Raw genomic sequence first — 24,657 nt, 5'->3', positions numbered from 1 at the left:
CTTGTAGTACGTCACTGGACACTGGCTCCCAATGACCACTCAGCATTCAGTCTTCTCTTCATCCAACCCAGGGTCAAATATTTTCTTTTGTTCAATATGGCACTCACAGGGCCTGATTTTACCAAACACGGGCGCGAAATCGCAGCAAAGTTGGGCGTCGGGCCTATACCGCGATCTGCACCTGATTCCAAGCAGATCGCGGCTTTACCGACACCCGATTCGGGCGCGGGGAATTGGGCGGCCTGACGATTTAAATGCATTAGCATGCATTTAAATCGACTTAATGAACCGCGCGCCCAACTCTACCACCAAATCCCACTTTACCGTCTTCTGGCCCGATCCGGATCCGCGCTTTTAACGACCTGGTAAATAAAAGTTTGAAGTCATCATTGCAGCTTCTGAAGAGCGGGGTCAGAGACTGCAACGGCTCTCTGACCCAGGTCATCCTCTGCTTGCGGGGGGGGAGGGGGGGGGGGGGGGAGACGACGACCCAGATCATCTTCTGGTCGGGGGGGGGGTCCGCTGCCAGTCTGCGGCCGATCGGTGGGGAGGGAGGGGGAAGGGGGGTCCGCCGCCACTCTGTGGCTGATCCCTCCTCCCCACCGGAGGAACGAATCCCTCCTGCCGGAGTGGACGTGCGGCCATGCCATCCCACAAAGCCTTCAGGATTAAGCGATTCCTCGCTAAGAAGATGAAGCAGAACCGGCCGATTCCACAGTGGATCCGCATGCAAACCGGCTACAAGATCAGTACAAGTCCAAGAGGAGACACTGGAGAAGGACCAAGCTGGGCCTGTAAAGGGATACACCATCACTGGTACACTACCAGCCACAGATTACTCTTCCCTGCAGGGGCAAGAGAGCGGGAGAGATGGCTGTGGCTGGTAGTGTACCAGTGATGGTGTATCCCTTTACAGGCCCAGCTTGGTCCTTCTCCAGTGTCTCCTCTTGGACTTGTACTGATCTTGTTGCTGGTTTTCATGCGGATCCACTGTGGAATCGGCCGGTTCTGCTTCATCTTAGCGAGGAATTGCTTCATCCTGAAAGTTTTGTGGGATGGCATGGCCACACGTCCACTCCGGCAGGAGGGATTCGTTCTTCCGGTGGGGAGGAGAGATATCGCCCGCAGAGTGGTGGTGGACCCCCCCCACCCCGCGACCAGAGGATGATTTGAGTCTAGCCCCCCCTCCTCCTGCCCCTCCTCCCGCACCCCCCCCCCCCGACCAGAGGATGACCATCAGAGAGCCGCTCTCTGCTTTTTTTTCCTTTCGTGCCCGGGCGCGCTCTGTCACATTTTTTTTCGAACTGCGCATGCGCAGTTCAGAGCTCCGATCAGTCCGTCAGCGCTAAGCCCCACCCACAGCGTGAATCAGACCGGAGCCGGCAAAACGCGTATGGGCGCGCTGGAAAGAGGATTCCAGGCACGGATCTATTTGACGCCCAGATTCGGCACTTAGACTCAAAATGGTAAAATCAGGCCCACAGACGAAGTCTAGCAATCCCATATTTCTCAAAAGCTGGTTTAATGCAATGTTTAAACTTCACAGGTGACTGCAAAGTGTCAGTATTCAGGTCTATGTTTAACTTAATATTGGCTACAAAACTGAATACTGCCTACAATTTAAACTTCCATAGTCACATGTTCAATTCTAGCCATCTTAACAGGTGGTGTGGCCACTTTTACAAAGTAAGGCCTAACCTCCATCTTCCTTGTCATCCAGGGAACCATGTTTTTGGCCTTGGTTGGAATGTAGCTAGCCTAGCATTTCTCCATCATTCCATTACAGTCTTTCCCGTCAGTCTCTGGTCACATTCTACTCTGGGTAGATCCCTTCTCGTTGCATTGAAATGAGCCCTCTTCCAATTTAGAAATTCTATATTAGATTACTCCTTGATCTTTGCCATTGCTTATATGATAATCACTCTTATCCACATGTTCCCCCACAGATACTTCATTGATCTCAAACGCCTCCTTTCGCGTAGTGCCAAGAACATTCTAATCAAGGAGTTCGCCCTGAACACATTTCAGAAATTCCTCCCCTCCCTAATCTTTATTCCAATATTATCCAATTAAAATTCCCCAGTATCATCACACTACAGCTCTTATAATACACAAGTTAAGAATTCGGACGAGTAGGCCATTCAGCCTCTCGAGCCTGCACTGTCATTTGAAAAGATCATAGCTGATCTGATTTGAGGTTTCAACTCTACTTTCCTGCCTACCCCAGATATGCAATGACTCCCTCATAGTCAGGAATCTGTCTGCTTTTGTCTTAAAAATATTCCTGCCTCCACTGCTGGCTGGGGAAGAGCTCCATAGACTTACAGCCCTTGCAAATGGAAAGTTGTCTCAAGCGGTGTTCGACAGGGCTCAGTGTTGGGACCCTTACTGTTTGCATTAACGATTTGGATGTGAATGTAGGGGGGCATGATTTAGAATTTTGCAGACGACACAAAGATTGGCTGAGTCGTGGATAGTGTAGAGGATAGCTACAATCTCCAAAGTGATATATAGGTTGGTGGAGTAGGCGGTAAAGTGGCAGATGGATTTTAACATAGAGAAGTATGACATAATGCATTTAGGGAGTACACAATAAATGGAAATATACAAAGAAGGGTAGATGAAGTGAGAGATCTTGGCGTACAAGTACACAGGTCCTTAAAAGCAGCAGTTAAAGTAGACAAGGTTGTAAAGAAGGTACACGGAATGCTCTCCTTCATTGACAGAGGTATAGAATATAAAAATAATTATATAATGTTGGAATAAAATACTGGTGAGGCCACAACTGGAATAGTGCGCGCAATTCTGGTCACCACATTACAGGAAGGGCTGGAAAAGTATAGCTATGAAGAGAGATTGGATAGGTTTCCTTGGAACGAAGAAGACTGAGGGATGACTTGATTGAGGTGTACAAAATGAGGGGAAGAGATAGAGTGGACAGGATAAAATTGTTTCCCTTTGGTAAGTGGCAGAAAGTGTAGAGGGAACATGAGGAAGAATTTTTTATGCAGACAGTGGGTGCCTGGAATTTACTGTCTGAGTTGGTGGTGGATGCAGAGCTCTGAACTCTTTTCAGAAGTACCTGAATCTGCACCTTAAATGCTGTGAGCTGCAGGGTGATGGTCGAGTACAAGAAGGTGGGATTAGAAAGGGCACTTGGGTGTCCTTGGGCTGACATGGTCTCCTTCTGCTCTGTAGAGATTCTATGAAGATGGGCCGAATGGTCTCCTTCTGCGCTGAAACTTTTCTATGGTTCTATAATAAATCATCCTGAGTTTATTGAAAAAGTCTCTTTTATTCTGGGAAGAGAAGGTAAACAATTGGCCATCTTGGTGAGAAAATTCAATTAAATTTTAAATGAATAGTATAACCCGTGGAATAGTGTGGCTAGATCATAAGCACACTCCTACCATCCTGATCATACCACTAAAATATAAAGGGCATGGGACATTGAATTTCCTAATGAACACTGTGCCAGGAATTTTTTTCATAGTTAAGCAGTGATTCTACTTTTAGGGAGGAACAAATGAAAACTAATTAGAAATGTAGAACCACAGATTACAGCCCAGCAGACAGCCATTTAGTCCAGCGTGTCTATGCCAAATCTTTGCCGTAGCAATTCCATCCCTGACGCACTTCCCATTACTTGCAGATTCCTCACTGACTCCCCAAACAGAGGGAGTCAGAGGCGCCTATACACCATCAAAATGTTTCATCATCTTAAAAACATCTAAAAAATCTCCTCTGAGCTGCCTCCACTCCAGAAGTAGCTGCAGTGAAGCCTTACTTGAAAATCAGTTTTAATGAAAAAGTATCCGTGAAAAGCCAAAGTTTACATACCTGTTCAGCAAAGAAAGACGAAATCGTGAAGATAATCAGAGTCACTAACACACAGTGCGTCCAGAACTTCAACTTGTCTCTGTAAGTTCTCCTACAAGGAAAATTGTAATTTAGTTGCAGCTATCCGCCAGTAGACTATGCAGCTAATTGTTGCAGGAAATTACAGCTGGGAACACAAGCTGACTCGCCAATGACCTGGAGCATCTGATATCAATAGTACTGCAAAAGGGAGGGAAGGAAGAGTCTCGGGTCTATTCGTATCGGGTGGAGAACAAGAGGAAAGGGAAATAAAATCATATAAAGGCTTAAGCAAGATTTTCAGCAATTTGCAGAATCACTGACAAACGTCTGAAGCAGACTGATCCCCTCGGACTGTCGATTGTTCCGTACCCAAGCGAAACAACAGAGGGGAGAATTAATTTACACAAAAGAAACATACAACTCTCACCAACTTTTACGGGTGCACCATTGAAAGTATTCTTTCTGGTTGTATCACAGCTTGGTATGGTTCCTGCTCTGCCCAAGACCGCAAGAAACTACAAAGGGTTGTGAACGAAGCCCAGTTCATCACTCAAACCAGCCTCCCACCCATTGACTCTGTCTACACTTCCCGCTGCCTCGGCAAAGCAGCCAGCAAAATTAGGGACCCCATGCACCCTGGACATTCTCTCTTCCACCTTTTTCCATCGGGAAAAAGATACAAAAAAGATACCAACCGACTCAAGAACAGCTTCTTCCCTGCTGCCATCACTTTTGAATGGACTTACCTCGCAGTAAATTGATCTTTCTCTACACCCTAGCTATGACTGTAACACTACATGCTGGACTCTCTCATTTCCTTCTCTATGAATGGTATGTATACCGCGCAAGGTAGCACAGTGGTTAGCACTGCTGCTTCACAGCTTCAGGGACCTGGGTTCAATTCCCGGCTTGGGCCACTGTCTGTGTGGAGTTTGTACATTCTCCTCATGGCTGCGTGGGTGTCCTCCGGGTGCTCCGGTTTCCTCCCACAGTCCAAAGATGTGCGGGTTAGGTTGATTGGCCATGCTAAAATTGCCCCTTAGTGTCCTGAGATGCGTAGGTTAGAGGGATTTGTGGGTATATACGTAGGGGTATGGGGGTAGGGCCTGGGTGGGATTGTGGTCGGTGCAGACTCGATGGGCCAAATGGCCTCTTTCTGCACTGTAGGGTTTCTATGATTCTATGAAGAAACAATACTTTTCACTGTATACTAATATATCTGACAATAATAAACCAAATCAAACCAAGAAAGTTTAGATTTTTGATCACCAAGCATGTAAAGCTTGATCATAAAGTATGTTGAAGTTGAGTAATATTGATAATTTTTAACAAGTGCTTTTTTAGCCTTATTATTCCATTACAGGGAACGGAAACATAGAATAGATGACAAAAAATTCTCTCAAATCTCTCGAGTAGACTATGTTTATTGCAGCTTCAAACTTTGCATTCTAATCATTTTGTGGTGGGTTCTCTAGAATGCAGCAAACAGATCCTGATAAGGGTTCACAAAAAGCTTTTGTTGTTCTTACACCACAATTTATAATTCTATAACAAAAACAAGGAAATGCCTTGCTCCTTCACCTATCAAGCGGTTCATTCCAATTTTACCCCTCACTTTGTCAGAGAAACATCTCTATTTTTTCTCCCTAAAGGGAAGGCATCTTTGGATGGAGTTGGAGGAAGGAAGAGAAACTACAACTGTTAACAGCAATCCGTTTGCCTCAGCTAAGAACATTCTTGTTCACTGCAGGTTCGACTTCCATTTCAAGGCTTGTGTAGAAAAATCCACACTGATATTCCAGCTACACTGAGGGAATGTGGTATCGTCAGACCGAAAATTCAGACCATCGATAATTTTGCATGGAAATTGATCAGGCGCTCAAGGGCAACAAAGCTGCTGGGCTATGGTGACAGAACTGGGCAATGGGACTGACTGGATTGCTCTACCGAGAGCCTGCATGGCCTCGATAAGTTGAATGGTCTCCTTCTGTATTTCCTTCTACATGGACTTTAGCAAGGCCTTTGACAAGGTACCGCATGGTAGGTTGTTGCATAAAGTTAAATCTCACGGGGTCCAGGGTGAGGTATCGAAATGGATACAAAATTGGCTTCTTGACAGAAGCCAGAGGGTGGTTGTAGAGTGTTGTTTTTCAAACTGGAGGACTGTGACCAGCGGTGTGCCTCAGGGATCAGTGCTGGGCCCACTGTTATTTGTCATTTATATTAATGATTTGGATGAGAATATAGGGGGCATGGTTAGTAAGTTTGCAGATGATACCAAGATTGGTGGCATTGTGGACAGTGAAGAAAGTTATCTCCAATTGCAACAGGATCTTGATCAATTGGGCCAGTGGCTGACGAATGGCAGATGGAGTTTAATTTAGACAAATGCGAGGTGATGCATTTTGACAGATTGAATCAGGACAGGAATTACTCAGTTAATGGTAGGGTGTTGGGGAGAGTTACAGAACAAAGAGATCATGGGGTACACGTTCATAGCTCCTTGGACGTGGAGTCACAGGTGGACAGAGTGGTGAAGAAGGTATTCGGCATGCTTGGTTTCATCAGTCAGAACATCGAATACAGGAGTTGGGACGTCTTGCTGAAGTTGTACAAGACATTGGTATGGGCACACTTGGAATAGTGTGTGCAATTCTGGTCACCCTATTATAGAAAGGATATTATTAAACTAGAAAGAGTGCAGAAAAGATTTACTAGGATGCTACCAGGACTTGATGGATTGAGTTATAAGAAGAGGCTGAATAGACTGGGACTTTTTTCTCTGGAGTGTAGGAGGCTGAGGGGTGACCTGATAGAGGTCTATAAAATAATGAGGGGCATAGGCAAGGTAGATAGTCAATATATTTTCCCAAAGGTAGAGGAGTCTAAAACTACAGGGCATAGGTTTAAGGTGAGAGGGGAGAGATACAAAAGTGTCCAGAGGGGCAATTTTTTCATACAGAGGGTGGTGAATGTCTGGAACAAGCTGCCAGAGGTAGTAGTAGAGACGGGTACAATTTTATCTTTTAAAAAGCATTTAGATAGTTACATGGGTATGATGGGTATAGAGGGATATGGGCCAAATGCGGGCAATTGAGATTAGCTTAGGAGTTTTTTAAAAAAAGGGCAGCATGGACAAGTTGGGCCGAAGGGCCTGTTTCCATGCTGTAAACCTCTATGACTCTATGTGTCATTAACATTTTATGACTATTATTTGAAATGCGTGTATCCATTTCTTGGTCAAGTGTTAGCAACCAAATACATTCTTAATAATATGTATTACCACATTAGCAACATTTAAGAGGCATCTGGATGGGTACATTAATAGGGAGGGAATAGAGGCATATGGACCAAGTAAGGGCAGAAGGTTTATTTTTAGTTGTTAGGGTATCATGATCGGCGCAGGCTTGGAGGGCCAAAGGGCCTGCTCCTGTGCTGTACTCTTCTTTTGTATGATTATACCTATTTGATTCAAGTCTTGACAGTTGCAAGCATAACTTTTTTTCTCTGGCAGGGAGTTTAAGTTCATTTTGACCCAAATAAACCACTGCGATGATAATAAGGCAGAAGATATCTTAGAATTAGAATTACTGCTTGATGAGCTTTCATATTGCATTACTCTGGAGATCAATTGTAATTAATGAATGGTGGAGATCAATTGTAATTAATGAATGGTGAATATCAGTAAGCTAGCAGGTCTTACCTACAGAGGTAGACTGGGCAGTTTCCATTAGTCACGAAAGGAGTTAAGAATATATGTTTGAAACAACACAAGTGAGAATGCTAGGTCATGGAATGGAATTGGTTACCAGAAATAATAGAGGAAATGCAGTCCATAATAGAATATGGGAAAATGACAGGCGTATAAGACCAAGCTTTCAGCTCTTTTAGAGAAATGGGACAGGTACGATGTGTCAAACATCTTTCTTCACACTATAAAATGAACGAATCAATCATGTATAGCTTAAAGGTTCTGCCCAAACTATTGACTGATTGAGGATTGGGTATAATTTTTTTACTGCTTCAGTCAAATTGTAATTTGGGTTAATCTGCTGTTTCTTTTTCCAAAGAAAATCCCAAATGTACTAAGTTTCAAGTTCATTTCCAAATCTGGCCCTCAGCTTTGAAAATAGTTTCATGAATAGTGTCACATAATTTGGGGATTGGAATTTGAAGACAGCTCTAAATTAAGAATTGCAGTGCACAACACTCCCAGAAAATTGCATATGCATCTGTTCAATTTTGTTATTTTTTTTAACCGTTGCTACATTTTCTTACTAACCAGTATTGACATAAAGATAGTTTAATAAAGATAAACATTATGACTGGAATTTTCCCGTCCCACCTGCCATGGGAGTCGTAGCGGGCGGGATACAGACCATGCAAAGCTTCATTGACCTCAGGTGAGATTTTCCGGTCACGGGGCAAGCTCGGCCGGAAAATCCCACCCTACAAGTCATATTCTCAGGCAATATTCATCTTCCATTACCAATTTCATACAAGCTGGAGTAAAGCTATCAACATTCACCATTATTATAGATCAAATCAGATGGTAATTTCCGGACTACTCTCACGCAAAGTTAAGCACAGAAGCTGCCGATGTGTGCATGAAGATGCTATGTAGCATCATCACCACCTCGCTGGGAGGAAGGAGTAAACAAGGGCTTCCAAGCAAGTATAAACCGGAGAGTTTTCTGAGCATATATGAAAATATTGTACAAAAGTATTATTTTCTAATTAAATATGGAAGTATTTTAAATAACAAATACTCTCCTGGATTTACCATGATCTTTAAATAAGGCTTAAAACTTCACTTACCAGTCTCGAAGCTCATGCATATGGAGAAATCTATTACGGTACTCTCTTGGCAGTTCAAACTGGGATGGCACTGGGAACAATGATTCATAGAAATCTCGAAGCACTGCTTTCACTGTGGCACCATCCTTGTGATTATGGTCAATGTTGTCATTTAAACAAACAAATTTCCTGCAGGACCGCAGCAAAAGATATTTAGAACAATGGTCGAATGTCAGTGATTAATAACTTGAAAACACAACAAACTACATTGGGTCATCTCAAATTATTCAGGCTGTTCAAAAATATTTATTGCACAATTTCAGTGCAAGTTTAGCAACTTCTATTTATGCTCACAGCCAAATTTGATGCAATTTTGTTTTACACTTGCCATCCGAATATGCAAGAATTTGGAAGCTTCTCCTCATCCACTGTTCATATACTTTGTTCTCTTTGTGAAGTTAACCATTAATCAAAACCTACATGCAAAAGAGCAATTTTCCAAATAATTTTTGAAAGTAATTTATGTTTCATTCACATAGAACAGGGCTTTCCAAACTTCTTTCCACTGTGACTGTAGTTTGAAGCTTGAAAGTCACTGTGACCCCAGAATGCAAGTGCGGGGGGGGGAGAAAGGATTTGTGGGAACAGAGTGTGAGAACTTAGTGTGGTGGGAAGAGCTTAAATTGCCAACCTTTTCATAGGCATTTTTGCAACAGGAATCAGGCCTCAGATGAGGTTAGGTCACACTCACCAATTGAAAACTCTCAAATTTCAAGGGGTCTCACAGCTGTTAGTGTTCAGATTGTGCTTTGTAGAAACCACTGCTGTCTCAAAACTCAACCCCAAAATCTCATCACATGACCCCAACAGGACACACAGGTTGAGAAACATGATATTGAATCTTAGTGGCTCTCCAAAAGCTATCTACTTGATTCCATTTCCTTGCATTTATCCCACACTTTTTCATATGAATAAAATTTATTACCACATATAAGGAGGCCATAGAGCCAATTCCTAACGCTTACACACAAACTCATTGTGTGACATGTTTCAAGATGCTTCAGTGTATATAATAGACAACAACCAGCGTCAGTAATAATGAGCTAATCACTGAAATGCTCTTTCCTGTAATTACTTCCACATACACACCTGGGGTTTCTTCGGATATCATCTAATTGACCAACAACATGAGAAACATTAGTACGAATCATTTTAAACGCAATCTCCTCTTCTCCCATAATTTCAAATCTAAGTATTGAAAAGATCAAAATGAATCACTGAACTTTTATTCAAACTGTTTAACAAAGACAATCCCCTTTACATGTTCACATTGTAGGATGTGAAAATCAGTACAAGAGTGTGATCTGCTTGCAAAGCAATAATAGGTTAAAATCCACAGTATAAAATGATACAAGAAAGGTTTGTCTCACACAAAGTTTTCATTTATGTTTTGTCATTGGGCATAAATACTGAACATGGTGGTTAGCATATGCAGGACTGGACAAAAACTCAATGGGAAAGGTATGCTGGATCTCTTGTTTGAATTAAACTCTGGCTAATGGGATGCAGTTCCCTCAGTAAAGCTATAACAATTCTGCATGAAATTAATATGGTCTGTGTCAATCCAGTTTCCAATGGCTGCAGTTATAATTCAGAATAATTATCTCAGTATAAACTAACAAGTTATGAGTATGATTAATATAACGAATGGGCAAAAAGTTCACATTAGTGTACTGGAAGAAAGAAGAAGAGCAAGGCATACTATTGAACGGAGGGGGTTTCACCCTGAATCTAACAGTACTACTCCTAGCAAGTGCCTGCTGTAGGTAGAGCTGCTCAAAATGAAGGTGGTTTCAAATCCTTATAGAAACATGCTCCACATCAAAAAACAAAAATATTATGCTGTTACAATGCATGGAGGATATAATTGGAAATATATAGAATTTGGGTCTTGTTATTTATAAATGGCATTGAGAGGAAAAACAGCACTCAATTACTTGACCTACTTGTATTTATTTTTATCCTTGTAAGTCTTGCAAATACGGTCAGTAATGGGTTTGCAATTCATCACAAGTCCTTTGGTCACTGGTGGCTATGGCAAACAAGATTTGAAAACCAAGTTAAATGTTACTTAAATAGAGATCCTGCAATTTGAATTGATCAAATTAAAATTTAAACAAACATGGAAGTAATTACCTCTCATCCACAGGTTAAATTAAAATGCTCTGGTACTCTCTCACTTAAACCTCTCCATCTCTCTCTCTTTCCTTTAAGGTCCTCCTTACTATCCACTTCCTCCCCATTGCCCTGTTGTCCATTTTAGTTTGATTATGCTTTGTGATATCTTATGTATATTAAAGCTGTTTTATTATGTAAAATATACTACATATCCAAATTATACTACCAGAAGTAGTTTCCATTTCTCAAATTTATTTCATGTTAATATCTCTTGCAACTATTTTGAAAAATTATTTAGTTAGTTATGACATTTAAAAGAGTTATTACACAAAATACTGCAAGTGGAGAATCTATTATTCAACACAGACCAGCCAACACAAAATTAAATTATCCAGCATTCACACATTAAGACATTACCACTACTTCCATGGTAAATATTACATGGAGTTTACATCCAAGAAAAGTAACCAAATGGCCAAGTCACATCTGGATTGTTCTAAGTATTCTACTCCCGTAATAGAAAATGGTCATTATGACAACAGAGCATGGTAAGCGCATTTTTAAAAAAAATGTTGGTTGAAGCTCAGTCATGCTTATCTGAAACTTATTAGAAGTTTCAAATCATTTGCTGATTGAGGCAATTATAGTTAAAGGCAACCATCAAGGACAGATGAAGAGACTCAACTTGTGGCACTATGCAGTGACATAAACATGGCATTGTGCTCACAATTCCCAGCAAGTTTCCAATCAACATCATGCCATAACATATAGTGTAGAAAAGACAATTACTTCCAAATGATGGAAAAAGCTGTGGGGGGCATCATGACCAATCACTTTGGTTCCCACATATACAATTCTTGGTGGCCTTTTAGATAGGAAGAGAATCTTGAAAGCAAGTTATTTCTCCAAGTAAAAAAAATCCTCTTATTAAGCAGAATGTTTATTACTACATTACATCAACTGGTAGAGTGGAAGGTGGTGGCAGTTAGTTGGCAAGCTCTTACCAGGTTTGGGTCATAATATGCCTCCTGGGTGGCAGGGATTTTATTGATTTGAGTGGCATTTGTAGGAAGCACCTTTGAGCAATTGATCAGCATCTGCTCCAGACCAGTTAAGTCCTGTACATATATATAAGAACAGCAATTAAACCATTGGAAATGTTGACTGATCACAAGAGACCAAATATTTTCAATCTTGTTCTGGTGACCATGAAGAAAACAAAAAAAAAAATCACTTATCAAAATAATTATGAATTAAAAAAAACATTAACATGGCTACCATAAAATTTAGATGTTAATAAAATATACAATCACACTTATTTTAGAAATCGGTAAATATCTCATGGGATATTTCAATTTTGAAATGTCAGAAAGCTATTATTGTTTTCTATTATACTTAGGAAATCCTCATTGGGATATCCTCAATGGAATTTCCCCATTCTAAATGTCCATCTCATTAGCACAGTTGCTTCAAACTAACATCAGGTAAGTTTATAAAAATAAAATTTACATTTCACTGACTGATCATCACAACTTCTCTCATTTCTATGATCTCAGCTTGTCATTTTTACACCAGTCCAGATGTGCCCTTCAGTCTTTAGCAAATTGCAATTTCAGACCTTCAGCCAAGTCACAGTTCCTTGTTCTACCTCATGTCACTGACGAAAACAGATATTAAAGCATCTCATGGATAAAGTACAGTTTTGCCTTTACAAAAATAGAATCATAGAAACATAGAAAAACTACAGCACAATACAGGCCCTTCCGCCCACAAAGTTGTGCCGAACATGTCCCTACCTTAGCGATTACTAGGCTTACCTATAACCCTCTATCTGACTAACTTCCATGTACTTATCTAAGTCTTTTAAAAGACCCTATCGAATCCGCCTCCACCACCATTGCTGGCAGCCCATTCCACGCACCCACCACCCTCTGAGTGAAAAACTTACCCCTGATATCACCTTTGTTCCTACTCCCCAGCACCTTAAACCTCTGTCCTCTTGTGGCAACCATTTCAGCCCTAGGAAAAAGCCTCTGACTGTCCACTCGATCAATACCTCTCAACATCTTATACACCTCTATCAGGTCACCCCTCATCCTTTGTCTCTCCAAGGAGAAAAGGCCGAGCTCACTCAACCTATCCTCATAAGGCATGCTCCCCAACCCAGGCAACATCCTTGTAAATCTCCTCTGCACCCTTTCTATGGCTTCCACATCCTTCCTGTAATGAGGCGACCAGAACTGAGCACAGTACTCCAAGTGGGGTCTGACCAGGGTCCTATATAGCTGCAACATTATCTCACGACTCCTAAACTCAATTCCTCGATTGATGAAGGCCAGTACACCATACGCCTTCTTAACCACAGCCTGAACCTGCACAGTTGCTTTGAGCGTCTATGAACTCGGACTCCAAGATCCTTCTGATCTTCCACACTGCCAAGAGTCCTACCATTATTATATTCCGCCATCCTATTTGACCTGCCAAAATGAACCACCTCACACTTATCTGGGTTAAACCCCATCTGCCACTTCTCCGCCCAGTCTTGCATCCTATCAATGTCTCGCTGCAACTTCTGACATCCCTCCACACTATCTACAACACCTCCAACCTTTGTGTCATCAGCAAACTTACCAACCAATCCCTCCACTTCCTCATCCAGGTCATTTATAAAAATCACAAAGAGTAAGGGTCCCAGAACAGATCCCTGGGGCACTCCACTGACCTCCATTCAGAATATGACCCATCTATAGCCACTCTTTGTCTTCTGTGGGCAAGCCAGTTCTGGATCCACATAGCAATGTCCCCTTGGATCCCATGCCCCCTCACTTTCTCAATAAGCCTTGCATGGGGCACCTTATCAAGTGCCTTGCTGAAGTCCATATATACTACACCTACTGCTCTTCCTTTATCAATGTGTTTAGTCACATCCTCAACAAATTCAACCAGGCTCGTAAGGCATGATCTGCCTTTGACAAAGCCAGGCTGACTATTCTTAATCATATTATATCTCTCCAAATGTTCATAAATCCTGCCTCTCAGGATCTTCTCCATCAACTTACCAACCACTGAGGTTAGACTCTCTGGTCTATAATTTCCAGGGCTATCTCTACTCCCTTTCTTGAATAAAGGAACAACATCTGCAATCCTCCAATCTTCCGGAACCTCTCCCGTCTCCATTGATGATGCAAAAATCATCGCCAGAGGCTCAGCAATCTCCTCCCTCGCCTCCCACAGTAGCCTGGGGTACATCTCATCCGGTCCCAGCGACTTATCTAACTTGATGCTTTTCAAAAGCTCCAACACATCCTCTTTCTTAATATCTACATGCTCAAGTTTTTCAGTCCGCTGCAAGTCTGCACTACAACCACCAAGATCCTTTTCCATAGTGAATACTGAAGTAAAGTATTCATTAAGTACCTCTGCTATTTCTTCTGGTTCCATACACACTTTCCCACCATCACACTTAATAGGTCCTATTCTTTCACGTCTTATCCTCTTGCTCTTCACATACTTGTAGAATGCCTTGGGGTTTTCCTTAATCCTGCCTGCCAAGGCCTTCTCATGACCCCTTCTGGCTCTCCTAATTTCCTTCTTAAGATCCTTCCTATTAGCTGTATACTCTTCTAGATCTCTAACATTACCTAGCTCCCTGAACCTTTTGTAAGCTTTTCATTTCTTCTTGACTAGATTCATTACAGCCTTTGTATACCACGGTTCCTGTAACCTACCATAACTTCCCTGTCTCATTGGAACGTTGCTATGCAGAACTCCAGACAAATATTCCCTGAAAATTTGCCACATTTCTTCCGTACATTTCCCTGAGAAACCCTCTTTCCAATTTAAGCCTCCAATTTCCTGCCTGATAGCCTCATAATTCCCCTTACTCCAATTAAACAGTTTTCTAACTTGTCTGATCCTATCTTTCTCCAATGCTATTGTAAAGGAGATAGAATTATGATCACTATCTCCAAAATGTTCTCCCACTGAGAGATCTGACACCTGATCAGGTTCATTTCCCAATACCAAATCAAGTACAGCCTCTCCTCTTGTAGGCTTATCTGCATACTGTGTCAAGAAACCCTCCTGAACACACCTAACAAACTACTCCCCATCTACACCCCTTACTCTAGGGAGATTCCAATCAATATTTGGGAAATTAAAATCTCCCATCACGACAACTCTTATTATTACACCTTTCCAGGATCTGTTTCCCTATCTGCTCCTCAACATCCCTGTTACTATTGGGCGGCCTATAGAAAACACCCAGTAAAGTTATTGACCCCTTCCTGTTCCTAACCTCCACCCACAGAGACTCCGTAGACAATCCCTCCATGGTGTCCATCTTTTCTGCAGCCGTGACACTATCTCTGATCAACAGTGCCACTCCCCCACCTCTTTTGCCTCCCTCCCTGTCCCTTCTGAAACTTCTGAAACCCAGCACTTGAAGTAACCAGTCTTGTCCCTGAGTCATCCAAGTCTCTGTATTGGCCACCACATCATATTTCCAAGTAGTGATCCACGCTCTAAGCTCATCCACTTTGTTCACAACACTCCTTGCGTTAAAATAGACACATCTCAAACCTTCGGTCTGAGCGCTCCCCTTCTCTATCACCTGCCTATCCTCCCTCTCACACTGTCGACAAGCTTTCTCTATTTGTGAGCTAACCTCCTCTCTCCCAGTCAATTCAATTTGATTCCCACCCCCCAACCATTCTAGTTTAAACTCTCCTCAGTAGCCTTAGCAAACCTTCCCGCCAGGATATTGGTCCCCCTGGGATTCAAGTGCAACCCGTCCTTGTTGTACAGGTCACACCTGCCCCAAAAGAGGTCCCAATGATCCAGAAACCTGAATCCCTGCCCCCTGCTCCAATCCCTCAGCCACGCATTTATCCTCCACCTCATTCCATTCCTACTCTCACTGTCGCGTGGCACAGGCAGCAATCCAGAGATTACTACCTTTGCGGTCCTTCTTCTCAACTCCCTATATTCTCCTTTCAGGACCTCTTCCCTTTTTCTACCTATGTCATTGGTACCAATATGTACCACGACCTCTGGCTCTTCTCCCTCCCACTTCAGGATATCCTGGACGTGATCAGAAACATCCCGGATCCTGGCACCAGGGAGGCAAACTACCATCCGAGTTTCTTGTCTGCGTCCACAGAATCGCCTGTCCGACCCCCTCACTATAGAGTCCCCTATTACTAGTGCCTTCCTCCTCCTTTCCCTACCCTTCTGAGCTACAGGGCCGGACTCTGCACCAGAGGCACGGCCACTGTTGCTTCCCCCAGGTAGGCTGTTCCCCCCCAACAGCACTCAAACAGGAGTACTTATTGTTAAGGGGCACAGCCACTGGGGTACTCTCTAGTACCTGACCTTTCCCCTTCCCATTCCTAACCGTGACCCACTTGTCTGCCTCCCGTGGCCTCTGTGTGACCACCTGCGTGTAACTCCTCTCTATCACCTCCTCATTCTCCCTGACCAGATGAAGGTCATCGAGCTACAGCTCCAGTTCCCTAACGTGGTCCCTTAGGAGCTGCAGCTCAACGCACCTGGCGCAGATATGGACGTCCGGGAGGCTAGAAGACTCCAGGACCTCCCACATCCGACACCGAGAACAACAAACTGGCCTCACACTCATAATTCCCCTTTCTTCAAATAACACATGAAGCAACTAAGAACTAAACCTACCCTGCCTAGCCCGTTTCCACCTAAGCCCGTTGAGCCAAAGCCCTTCAGCCTTCACTCCACCGCCCGCTCACAACGCTGCCCGCTGGATAGAGCGGCCTACTTTTTAAACCTTCCACGCGCTACTGGCTGACGTCAGGAAAAAAAAACTTCCCAGGTCTCACTGGGGCTACTTCTGGTTTTACACTTCCGGCTGCCTTACAAAAACTCCGAAAAAAGAAATAAAAAAGTAAGTTAGAAATCCCTCTTTCCTACCAGCTCTCCACACTTGAATCACCTCTCTCGCCGCTCCTTTGGAACAATGAATGTGCTTTTAATTTTTTTTTACAATCAATAAGTATTATAATGGTGTATAGTTATATAGATATTGTAATATAGTATTTAGCTTTTCATTTTGTTTTAATGAATATTTAATTTTCATTTTTGAGTTTCACTTGAACAGCAACAGCAATTAACTAATATCATTTCAGTTTAGATGTCTGTCATATTTAACTCTCTGCAAATTGTATTCAACATTTTTAAGACTCAATATTTATAGTTATCCTAATATGTACAGTTTCCTACCTTAGCCATCACAGTTCTTAAATTCAGAAGTGCAATATAGAACCAGAGTACAATGCTCATTCATCTAAAGCAAACCCAAAACTAAAGTGATTACCTAAGTATAAGCAAAACAGAATTGAGAAACCTAATGCTTTTGGTGTGTGTTTTTATTAGAGTACAAAACATGCAGACCTTGCTATCCATTTTTAATCGCATGGATCAGGAACAAGTAGAAACAAAAGCTTTACCTGCAAGCTCAGTGGGAGCTCATGAATCCTAGTTGCCAGTGTCCGGATTTCTCGATCAGATAGGATCCCTGATCGATCTGTGTCAACTTCATCAAAAACATCAGAAAGGTTTAGTGGCTGCAGTGCACTCATTACATAGTAAAAATAAGAAAATGCAAACTGCATATCTTCCGAATGACGAACTTTATGGTTAGAAGTCTTGTCAAATGCCTCTGGAAACCTGTTCAGAAATAAAGCCATTTTGATAATTAAATGTAACAAATATTGGAAATAAAAATAGAAAATGCTGGAAATACTCAGCAGGTCTAGCAATATCTGTGGAGAGAGAAATTAGTTGATGTTTTAGGTTGTGACCTTTTATCAGAACTACGAAATACTAGGCCCCAAGAATTAGCAAAGAGTAGAACAAAAACATCAATTACAAACAATACTTTTTTCTGTTCCATGTCAGTTTTCTAGTACTCCGTCATCTCCTTAGAGTTAAACTGGCTTGTTATTTTAAGGTTGTGCAGTCCTTGTTACCATCCATTACCTTCCATTACTATCCTTGTTACCTTAAGGGAGGCAATGGCCTAGTGGTATTTATCACTAGACTATTAATCCAGAAACTCAGCTCATGTTCTGAGGCTCCAGGTTTGAATCCCGCCATGGAAGATGGTGGAATTTGAATTCAATTTAAAATATTTGGACCACGAAACCATTGTCGGAAAAACCCAACTGGTTCATGAATGTCCTTTAGGGAAGGAAATCTGTCATCCTTATCTGGTCTGGCCTATATGTGACTCCAGAGCCACAGCACTGTGGTCAACTCTCAATTGCCTTCTAAAATGACCAAGCAAACCACTTAGTTCAAAGGCAACTAGGGATGGGCAATGAATGGTAGCCAGCCAGCAATGGCCATTTCCCACGAATGAATATATCTTAAAACATATTTTTGTCACTTGCCATTTTTCAAATTAAAGTCAATGCATACTGTAGCCAAAGGCCTATTAAAAAGTACAGGTAAAACCTATAGATCATTCATTAAAAACATATTTTGCAAACCAGAACGACAAAATTATCAATATCTCACATAGCTTGAAGATCGTCCATGATAAAGCGGTCAATCATGTGAGGCATGTGGGCAGGAACCTTCCGAGAAGCAAATCCAAACTTTGTATTGAGAAGTTTATTTACGTAGCGGAGTGAGTCTGCAAATGTGTCTTGGAGTTTTCTTCTCATTTGTTTACTATCAATGTGGTACGCAAGAGCCTTCTCCAGTTTAGCATCCTCCTGAAGTAAAACATGACGACTCTTGAAATATTTGCAGGCCACATTTTTAGATGCTCAGCATTTTCAGATGGAACTGATTTTTATCTTCTTTGCACACTGCATATTATGAATTTATTCAAAGACTGAATTCTAAATTATAAAAAAATCAATGGTATAACCATAGGTTAGAGTTCAGTCAACATATACATATGGTAAAGTCGCCATAGTCCCAGAGGACTATAGGCTGCTCTCCACTGAGGGGGAGAGCTGACTGGTGGTGATTTAACCGGAGGATCACCATACCTCAGGCAAGGGGCAAAGTTGAGAAGGGAGGGCCTTCATGAATAACCTCAGGAATTGAACCCACACTCTTGGCACTGCTCTGCATCATGAACCAACGAATCAGCCAACTGAGCTAACTGACATACAGAGCATCAGTATCAAAGTAAATAGCTAGCATTCTGATAAATTTCCAGCTATGCCTGTGGATCCACTTATTTCATGCAGTGCAGTGCAAAGAAGATTTACAAGGATGGTTCCAGGGATGAGAAACTTCAGTTATAAAGAGATTGCAGAGGTTGGAACTGTTCTTCCTGGAGAGAAGGTGGCCAAAAACAAATCTGATAGCTGTTCTAAATTACGAGGGCGCTGAACAGAGTATATAGGGAGAAACCATTCTGCTCGTGAACGGATTAAAAACAAGAGGACAGAGATTTAAAAAGATTGGCAAAAGAAGCAAATGTGATCTAAAAAATGTTACGCAAATGAAAATAATTTTTCACACAGCAAGTGGTTGGGGTCTGGAATGAGGAGGCAGGTTCAATTGAGACATTCAAGAGGGCTTCAGATGATTATTCGAATAGAATTCAAAAGAGATATTAGAGGACATTAGATGATTATTTGACTAGAAACAATGTGCAAGGGTACAGGGAAAAGACAGGAGAATGGCACTAAGTCACGATGCTCATTTGCAGAGCTGATGGGTCGAATTTCCTCCTTTTGCTTCATAACAATTCTGTGATTCTGATTGTGTCTTATAACAACAAAGCTATTCACACCCAAGAGTTTTTTCACCGCAGTAAGAATGCTAATATGATAGAAGGTTTTTAAATGATTGAAGGTTTTTATACAGTGAGTAGGGAAAATTTTATTTGCTTTGTTTGTGGAATCGGAGGCAAAGGGCGAATTACCTGTTTTGGTTGTTTTCAAGGCAGACAGAATAAAGGCTTACAGACAGTATATTGTTCCCTGGGATAAAACAGTTTTAAATTTATTCATTGGCCAGTCTGGAGGTGCTACGATCGTAAAAATGAATCTGCTTTTGGGTGCAAGTAACTTCCCTCAATCTATGACACACCAGAGCAACTTTGGGGGGGGGGGGGGGGGGGGCGGAATCCAGTCTCCATTGAGGCGAGAGAGATTTCAGAATGCTAAAAACATCAAAAAGAACTTCTCTATAAACATTTCCTCCCCTTTAGGTGTATGCAATGCTAACAACAATGCTTAACTTTGAAAAATTATAACATATCTGATACAAGATAGTCAAATCCACACCACACATTTTTATAAATTTTTATAATTATTTCACAAGAAGCTCCACTCATTTGGCAATTTTCTACTTATAGACAATCAGTAAATATGCACTTTATAAATTACTTACTTCTATTAGATCCTGGAAATATCCTTGTTTTTCCCAAGGTAAAAAGCCAGCATTACTCCCAGTGTAATACTGCAGCTTTCTGTTGGCATATCCTGGACTGTTATTTTTAATTTCAATTTCCACAGGTTCAGCAATAACCTCCTTCAGGACTCCATCCCTTTGACCTTGGTGCTTGACTTTTCTTTCTACTCCTCGCACATTTTGATCTTGTTTTAACTTGCTGCTGTTATTTGGTATGAGAATATTAAGAATTTTCTGTGAAGTAAGAGGTCTGATTTCAGCTTTTTGGAGAAATGGCACATCTTTGGCAGGGTTTTTTAATAGGTTATTCATTTTCATTGCAAATAAGGAACTTAGAGACACTTGAGTAGCAACTTGTTCATTTCTTCCAATCTGCCCATTCTCAATTGGTTTTTCTGTTAAGTGATTTTTAGCACCTTCATCCTTATAAACATATCCTCCACCAGCAGCTCGTTTTCCCAATACATTTTTTACCAGATTACTCTTTTCTGAGTGCTGAGATACAATGTCATGAAGTCCATTTTGTATTGAAAAATGTGGAAGCTTTCTGAACGGTTCCAAAATCAACACTTTTGTTCGATTGTACCCTTTAAGTGTGATATCACCATCTTCTAATTTTGCATCCAGCTCTCTCAATTCTTTCTGAATATCAACAGGCAGAAGTGATGTGTTAATAAACTGAAGGTCGTTTAGAAGACTCATATTCAACTTATCCAAAGTCCTTTCTTGAATTTTAGGAAACTGCAGTTCTTCAGCAATGTCTTTGAATGGAATTTCTGTTTCTAATGGAGCTGCAGTGAGATTTGTAGTCTTTTCTTCCTTCTTTGAAGTGACAGTTTGGTTTGATTTCGGACTCTCTCTGGTGTCAGCATCCACAGTGAGGTGCATTTTAAATTCTTTGTCATTTTTATCCAGGAAAGTCAGATTGAAATGGATTGTAGTTGCATTCATTTCTCTGTGCATGATCAAGTGAATGGTTTTCCATTTGTTGGCCACAGAAGCATGGCGAATTATAGCATTATCAGCGAACGATGCCTCTGTGATTTTGTTAGCAAAGCCCCCAAAATGGAAGTAAGGCAAGGCCTCACCTTTGGGAAGCACGTAATGAGTCTGATTAAGAAGAAGATTCACATCATACATCTCATTAAAGTGTTCTGTGGATGAAATAGTTCAACAAACTAAGTTAATAAAAGAAAGAAAATATCCATAACAAAAGTGGTGATCAAGCACTAAATAAATGCTGTTGAACTTTCAAGACCAATTCCATTTAAACTCTATCAGAGGTTGTTCCCCCTCTGCCTCCAATTTCAGGGCAAGGGAAAATCAACTGAAAACAAATATACACTTTTTGAGTCAGATATAAACTATCTGCACAGAAAGCTTAGTAGTTGAAGAAAAAATGTTGACAAGAACAAATGCAACATTTAATCGCTAATAAGTGCTTACAACTATCTTCAAACTTTAATGGCATAAGTTAATGTGCATAGCTTAGCTTTGTATCTTCATAAATGACCTGGATCTAGGATTCACAAACAGCATTCTCTTTGAGCTGGAAAATCTCAGCAGGTCTGACAGTCTCTGAGGAGATAGAATAAAACAAACCTTTTGATTTGGATGACCCTCCTTTGAGTTCTGAAGGGTCATCCAGACTCAGAACGTTGGCTCTATTTTCTCTCAGTAAGAAGTCTGACAACACCAGGTTAAAGTCCAACAGGTTTATTATTTATTCATAAACCTGTTGGACTTTAACCTGGTGTTGTTAGATTTCTTACTGTGTTTACCCCAGTCCAACGCCGGCATCTCCACATCTATTCTCTCTCCACAGATGCAGTCACACCTGTTGAGATTTTCCAGCATTTTCTTTTTGTTTCAGATTCCTGCACCCACAGTATTTTGTTTTTATTCCCTCTGAGCTGTATGGCCTCATAGCAATCTAGAACATAATGTTCAGTGCACTAAACAGGCCTTGCATAACCAATGTTCTCGTTAATGTGAACACATACACATCCACACGGCAATCGTAAAGGGACCTGCGCATTGCAACAAACAGGCTGTGTACAACGATAAAATTAGAAAGAATATGGCTAAATTTACCAATGACAAATCTAATGCCAACAGAGATAAACAAAGGTAAACTAAAGCTAACAAAGGTAGCAGATTGCAAATCTGAACAGGACAAGTTACATGAGTATTTGTATATTTGTTAATGTAACCTACATGTGACACTAATAAACAAACTTTAAAAACAGAAATCTAAAGTGTTTTATGTGGGGATATACAAATCCAAGAAGGGACAATTATTTAAATGGAGAAAAGATAATGTATATAGAAAATCAAAGTCCCATGGGAGTTCTGATTGACGATGAGTTGAAGCTATTGTAACAATATTCAGTGGTTTGATTAAAGCAAATGAAATTTTGATAAATACTAGGTCATATGAGCAAAATTAATATATTACCAGCTTTTCATTCAACATTAGGGATGACACGGTGGCACAGTGATTAGCATTGCTGCCTCACAGTGCCAGGATTAGCCATGGTAAATGTGTGGGGGTTATGGGGATAGGGCAGGAGAGGGGGCTGAATTGGTAAGATACTCTGTCAGAGAGCCGGTGCAGACTCGAGGGGCTGAATGGCCACCTTCTACACTAGAGAGATTCTATGAATAGAATCTTGCTTCAGTGTTACTAATTATTTACTAAATACAACACACATTCAATAAAATAAAAACAAAGTACTCCGGATGCTGGAAATCTGAAATAAAAAAAGAAAATGCTGGAAAAACTCAGCAGGTCTGGCAACATCTGTGAAGAGAAAACCAGGGTTATTGTTTTGAGTCCAATATGACTTTTCTTCAGAACCCCACAGTCCTGAAGAGGAGACATACTGGACCCACAACATTGATGCTGACAGGCCTGGTAAGTTTTTCCAGCATTTTCTATTTTATTACATATTCAATAAATATTTGAGAGCAGATTCTCAAAACCTTTGCAGAAATAGAGATAAGATCTTATCCATAGAATAATAAGCAATAATCAAGAGATTTTTTTTTGTTAACCATTAAGGTGAAGTACTTTTGGAAATTCTTGCTTGTTCATAACTAGAAACTGTTGTTGCAAAACTACATTTACACGTCTCCCTGTTCCACTTCTTGTTTTCTGTTATTAAAATTGGATCACATCTAACTTTAAAAAAAGTGTGGAAGGAAATTAATTTAACAGAGGCTGAGGAATACAAAATGGTCATAGCTGGATTTAGTTAATACGAATTAGAACCACCATTCAGTTCCTGCTTGGTTCAGTTGGTTGCACTCCAATTAAAAGGCTGTATTGTTAAGCACCATTTCAAAGTATTTACTGCACAGGAGCAGATCATTCAGCACAACCAGTGCACATCTGTGCTTCTGTCCAGCAAGCATAATCCCACCCTTCTTCCTATGCCTGTCCCCTTCATAGCTTTATCTAGCTTCTTCAATACTCTTCGCCTCAACTACTCTCAAGTGGTAGAAAATTCCATATTCTCACCACTGGGTAAAGAAGTTTCTCCTGAATTCCCTCTTGGGTTTATTATTGGTTACCTTACATACATAGCCCTAGTTATGGTCTCCCCTACAAATGGAAGCCTCTTCTCCACATTTATCCTAATGCTTAAGACGTTTATCAGGTCTTCCCTCTTCCAGAAAGTAGAAATCCCAGCATGAATCACCTTTTTGACAGGTATAACCTCAGTTTTGGCATCATTCTAATAAATGTAACATACATCAAACATGCTTTTCATAATATGGAGATCAGAATGGTTCACAGGACTCCAAAGTGTGTTCTAGTCAGGGATCTATTCAAGTTTGACATAACTTCTCTGTTTTTCAACTCTATCCGTCAAAAACAAACCCCAATGCTTTGTCTGGTTTTTTTTGGTTTCATTAACATGCATAATTTTTTGTGATCTGTTTCACTACCACATTGCAACACATTCCAAGCAAATGTGGCCTCCTCATTCTTACCGCCATAATGTATTACCTTACACTTGCCTACCCTGAAGTTCTTTGCCAATTACATGTTCATTCTCCTTTACCTCTTCCAGTGTTTGCCATCTTCCAATCCGAGGCCCATTCTAAAATCCAGGGAATTTGGAAGATCAGAACCAATGCACCCACTATCTCTGTGGCTCTCTCTTAAAATCCTAAGATGCAGACTATCGGGTTCAGGGGATTTGTCAACAGTTGGTGCCATTAATTTCTCTATTTCTTTCTTCATACTATTGTATTTTAAGTTTCTCATTCTTTATGACTCATGATTCCTCACTATATCCATTGTGTTTGACCCCAAGTCAAAATTCTTCACTGTGCAGTACTTTTTTAAAGCCTATTTGGAAATCCAAAAATATTTTGTCTATTGAATTACCCCATCCACCCTTT

General features: G+C 41.1%; 1 protein-coding gene across 2 annotated transcripts in view; it reads right to left on the bottom strand.

Annotated features, from left to right (window-relative positions):
* gnptab (N-acetylglucosamine-1-phosphate transferase subunits alpha and beta) overlaps nt 1-24,657 on the bottom strand; it is a 76,743-nt gene that overhangs the window by 3,047 nt on the left and 49,039 nt on the right. For both annotated transcript variants that reach the window (XM_078219526.1, XM_078219527.1), the window contains 8 exons: nt 20,224-21,398; nt 18,385-18,584; nt 17,313-17,532; nt 11,841-11,954; nt 10,665-10,750; nt 9,808-9,906; nt 8,680-8,847; nt 3,841-3,931 (listed from right to left, as the gene is read on the bottom strand). In XM_078219526.1, coding sequence (XP_078075652.1) covers nt 3,841-3,931; nt 8,680-8,847; nt 9,808-9,906; nt 10,665-10,750; nt 11,841-11,954; nt 17,313-17,532; nt 18,385-18,584; nt 20,224-21,398 — 2,153 coding nt within the window. The remainder of the gene's footprint in view (nt 1-3,840; nt 3,932-8,679; nt 8,848-9,807; nt 9,907-10,664; nt 10,751-11,840; nt 11,955-17,312; nt 17,533-18,384; nt 18,585-20,223; nt 21,399-24,657) is intronic.

Source organism: Mustelus asterias, chromosome 9 (genome assembly GCF_964213995.1).
Source record: "Mustelus asterias chromosome 9, sMusAst1.hap1.1, whole genome shotgun sequence".
Taxonomy (NCBI): domain Eukaryota; kingdom Metazoa; phylum Chordata; class Chondrichthyes; order Carcharhiniformes; family Triakidae; genus Mustelus; species Mustelus asterias.
The sequence above is the reverse complement of the archived record's forward strand: the minus strand, read 5'-3'. Positions and strand labels throughout refer to the sequence as shown.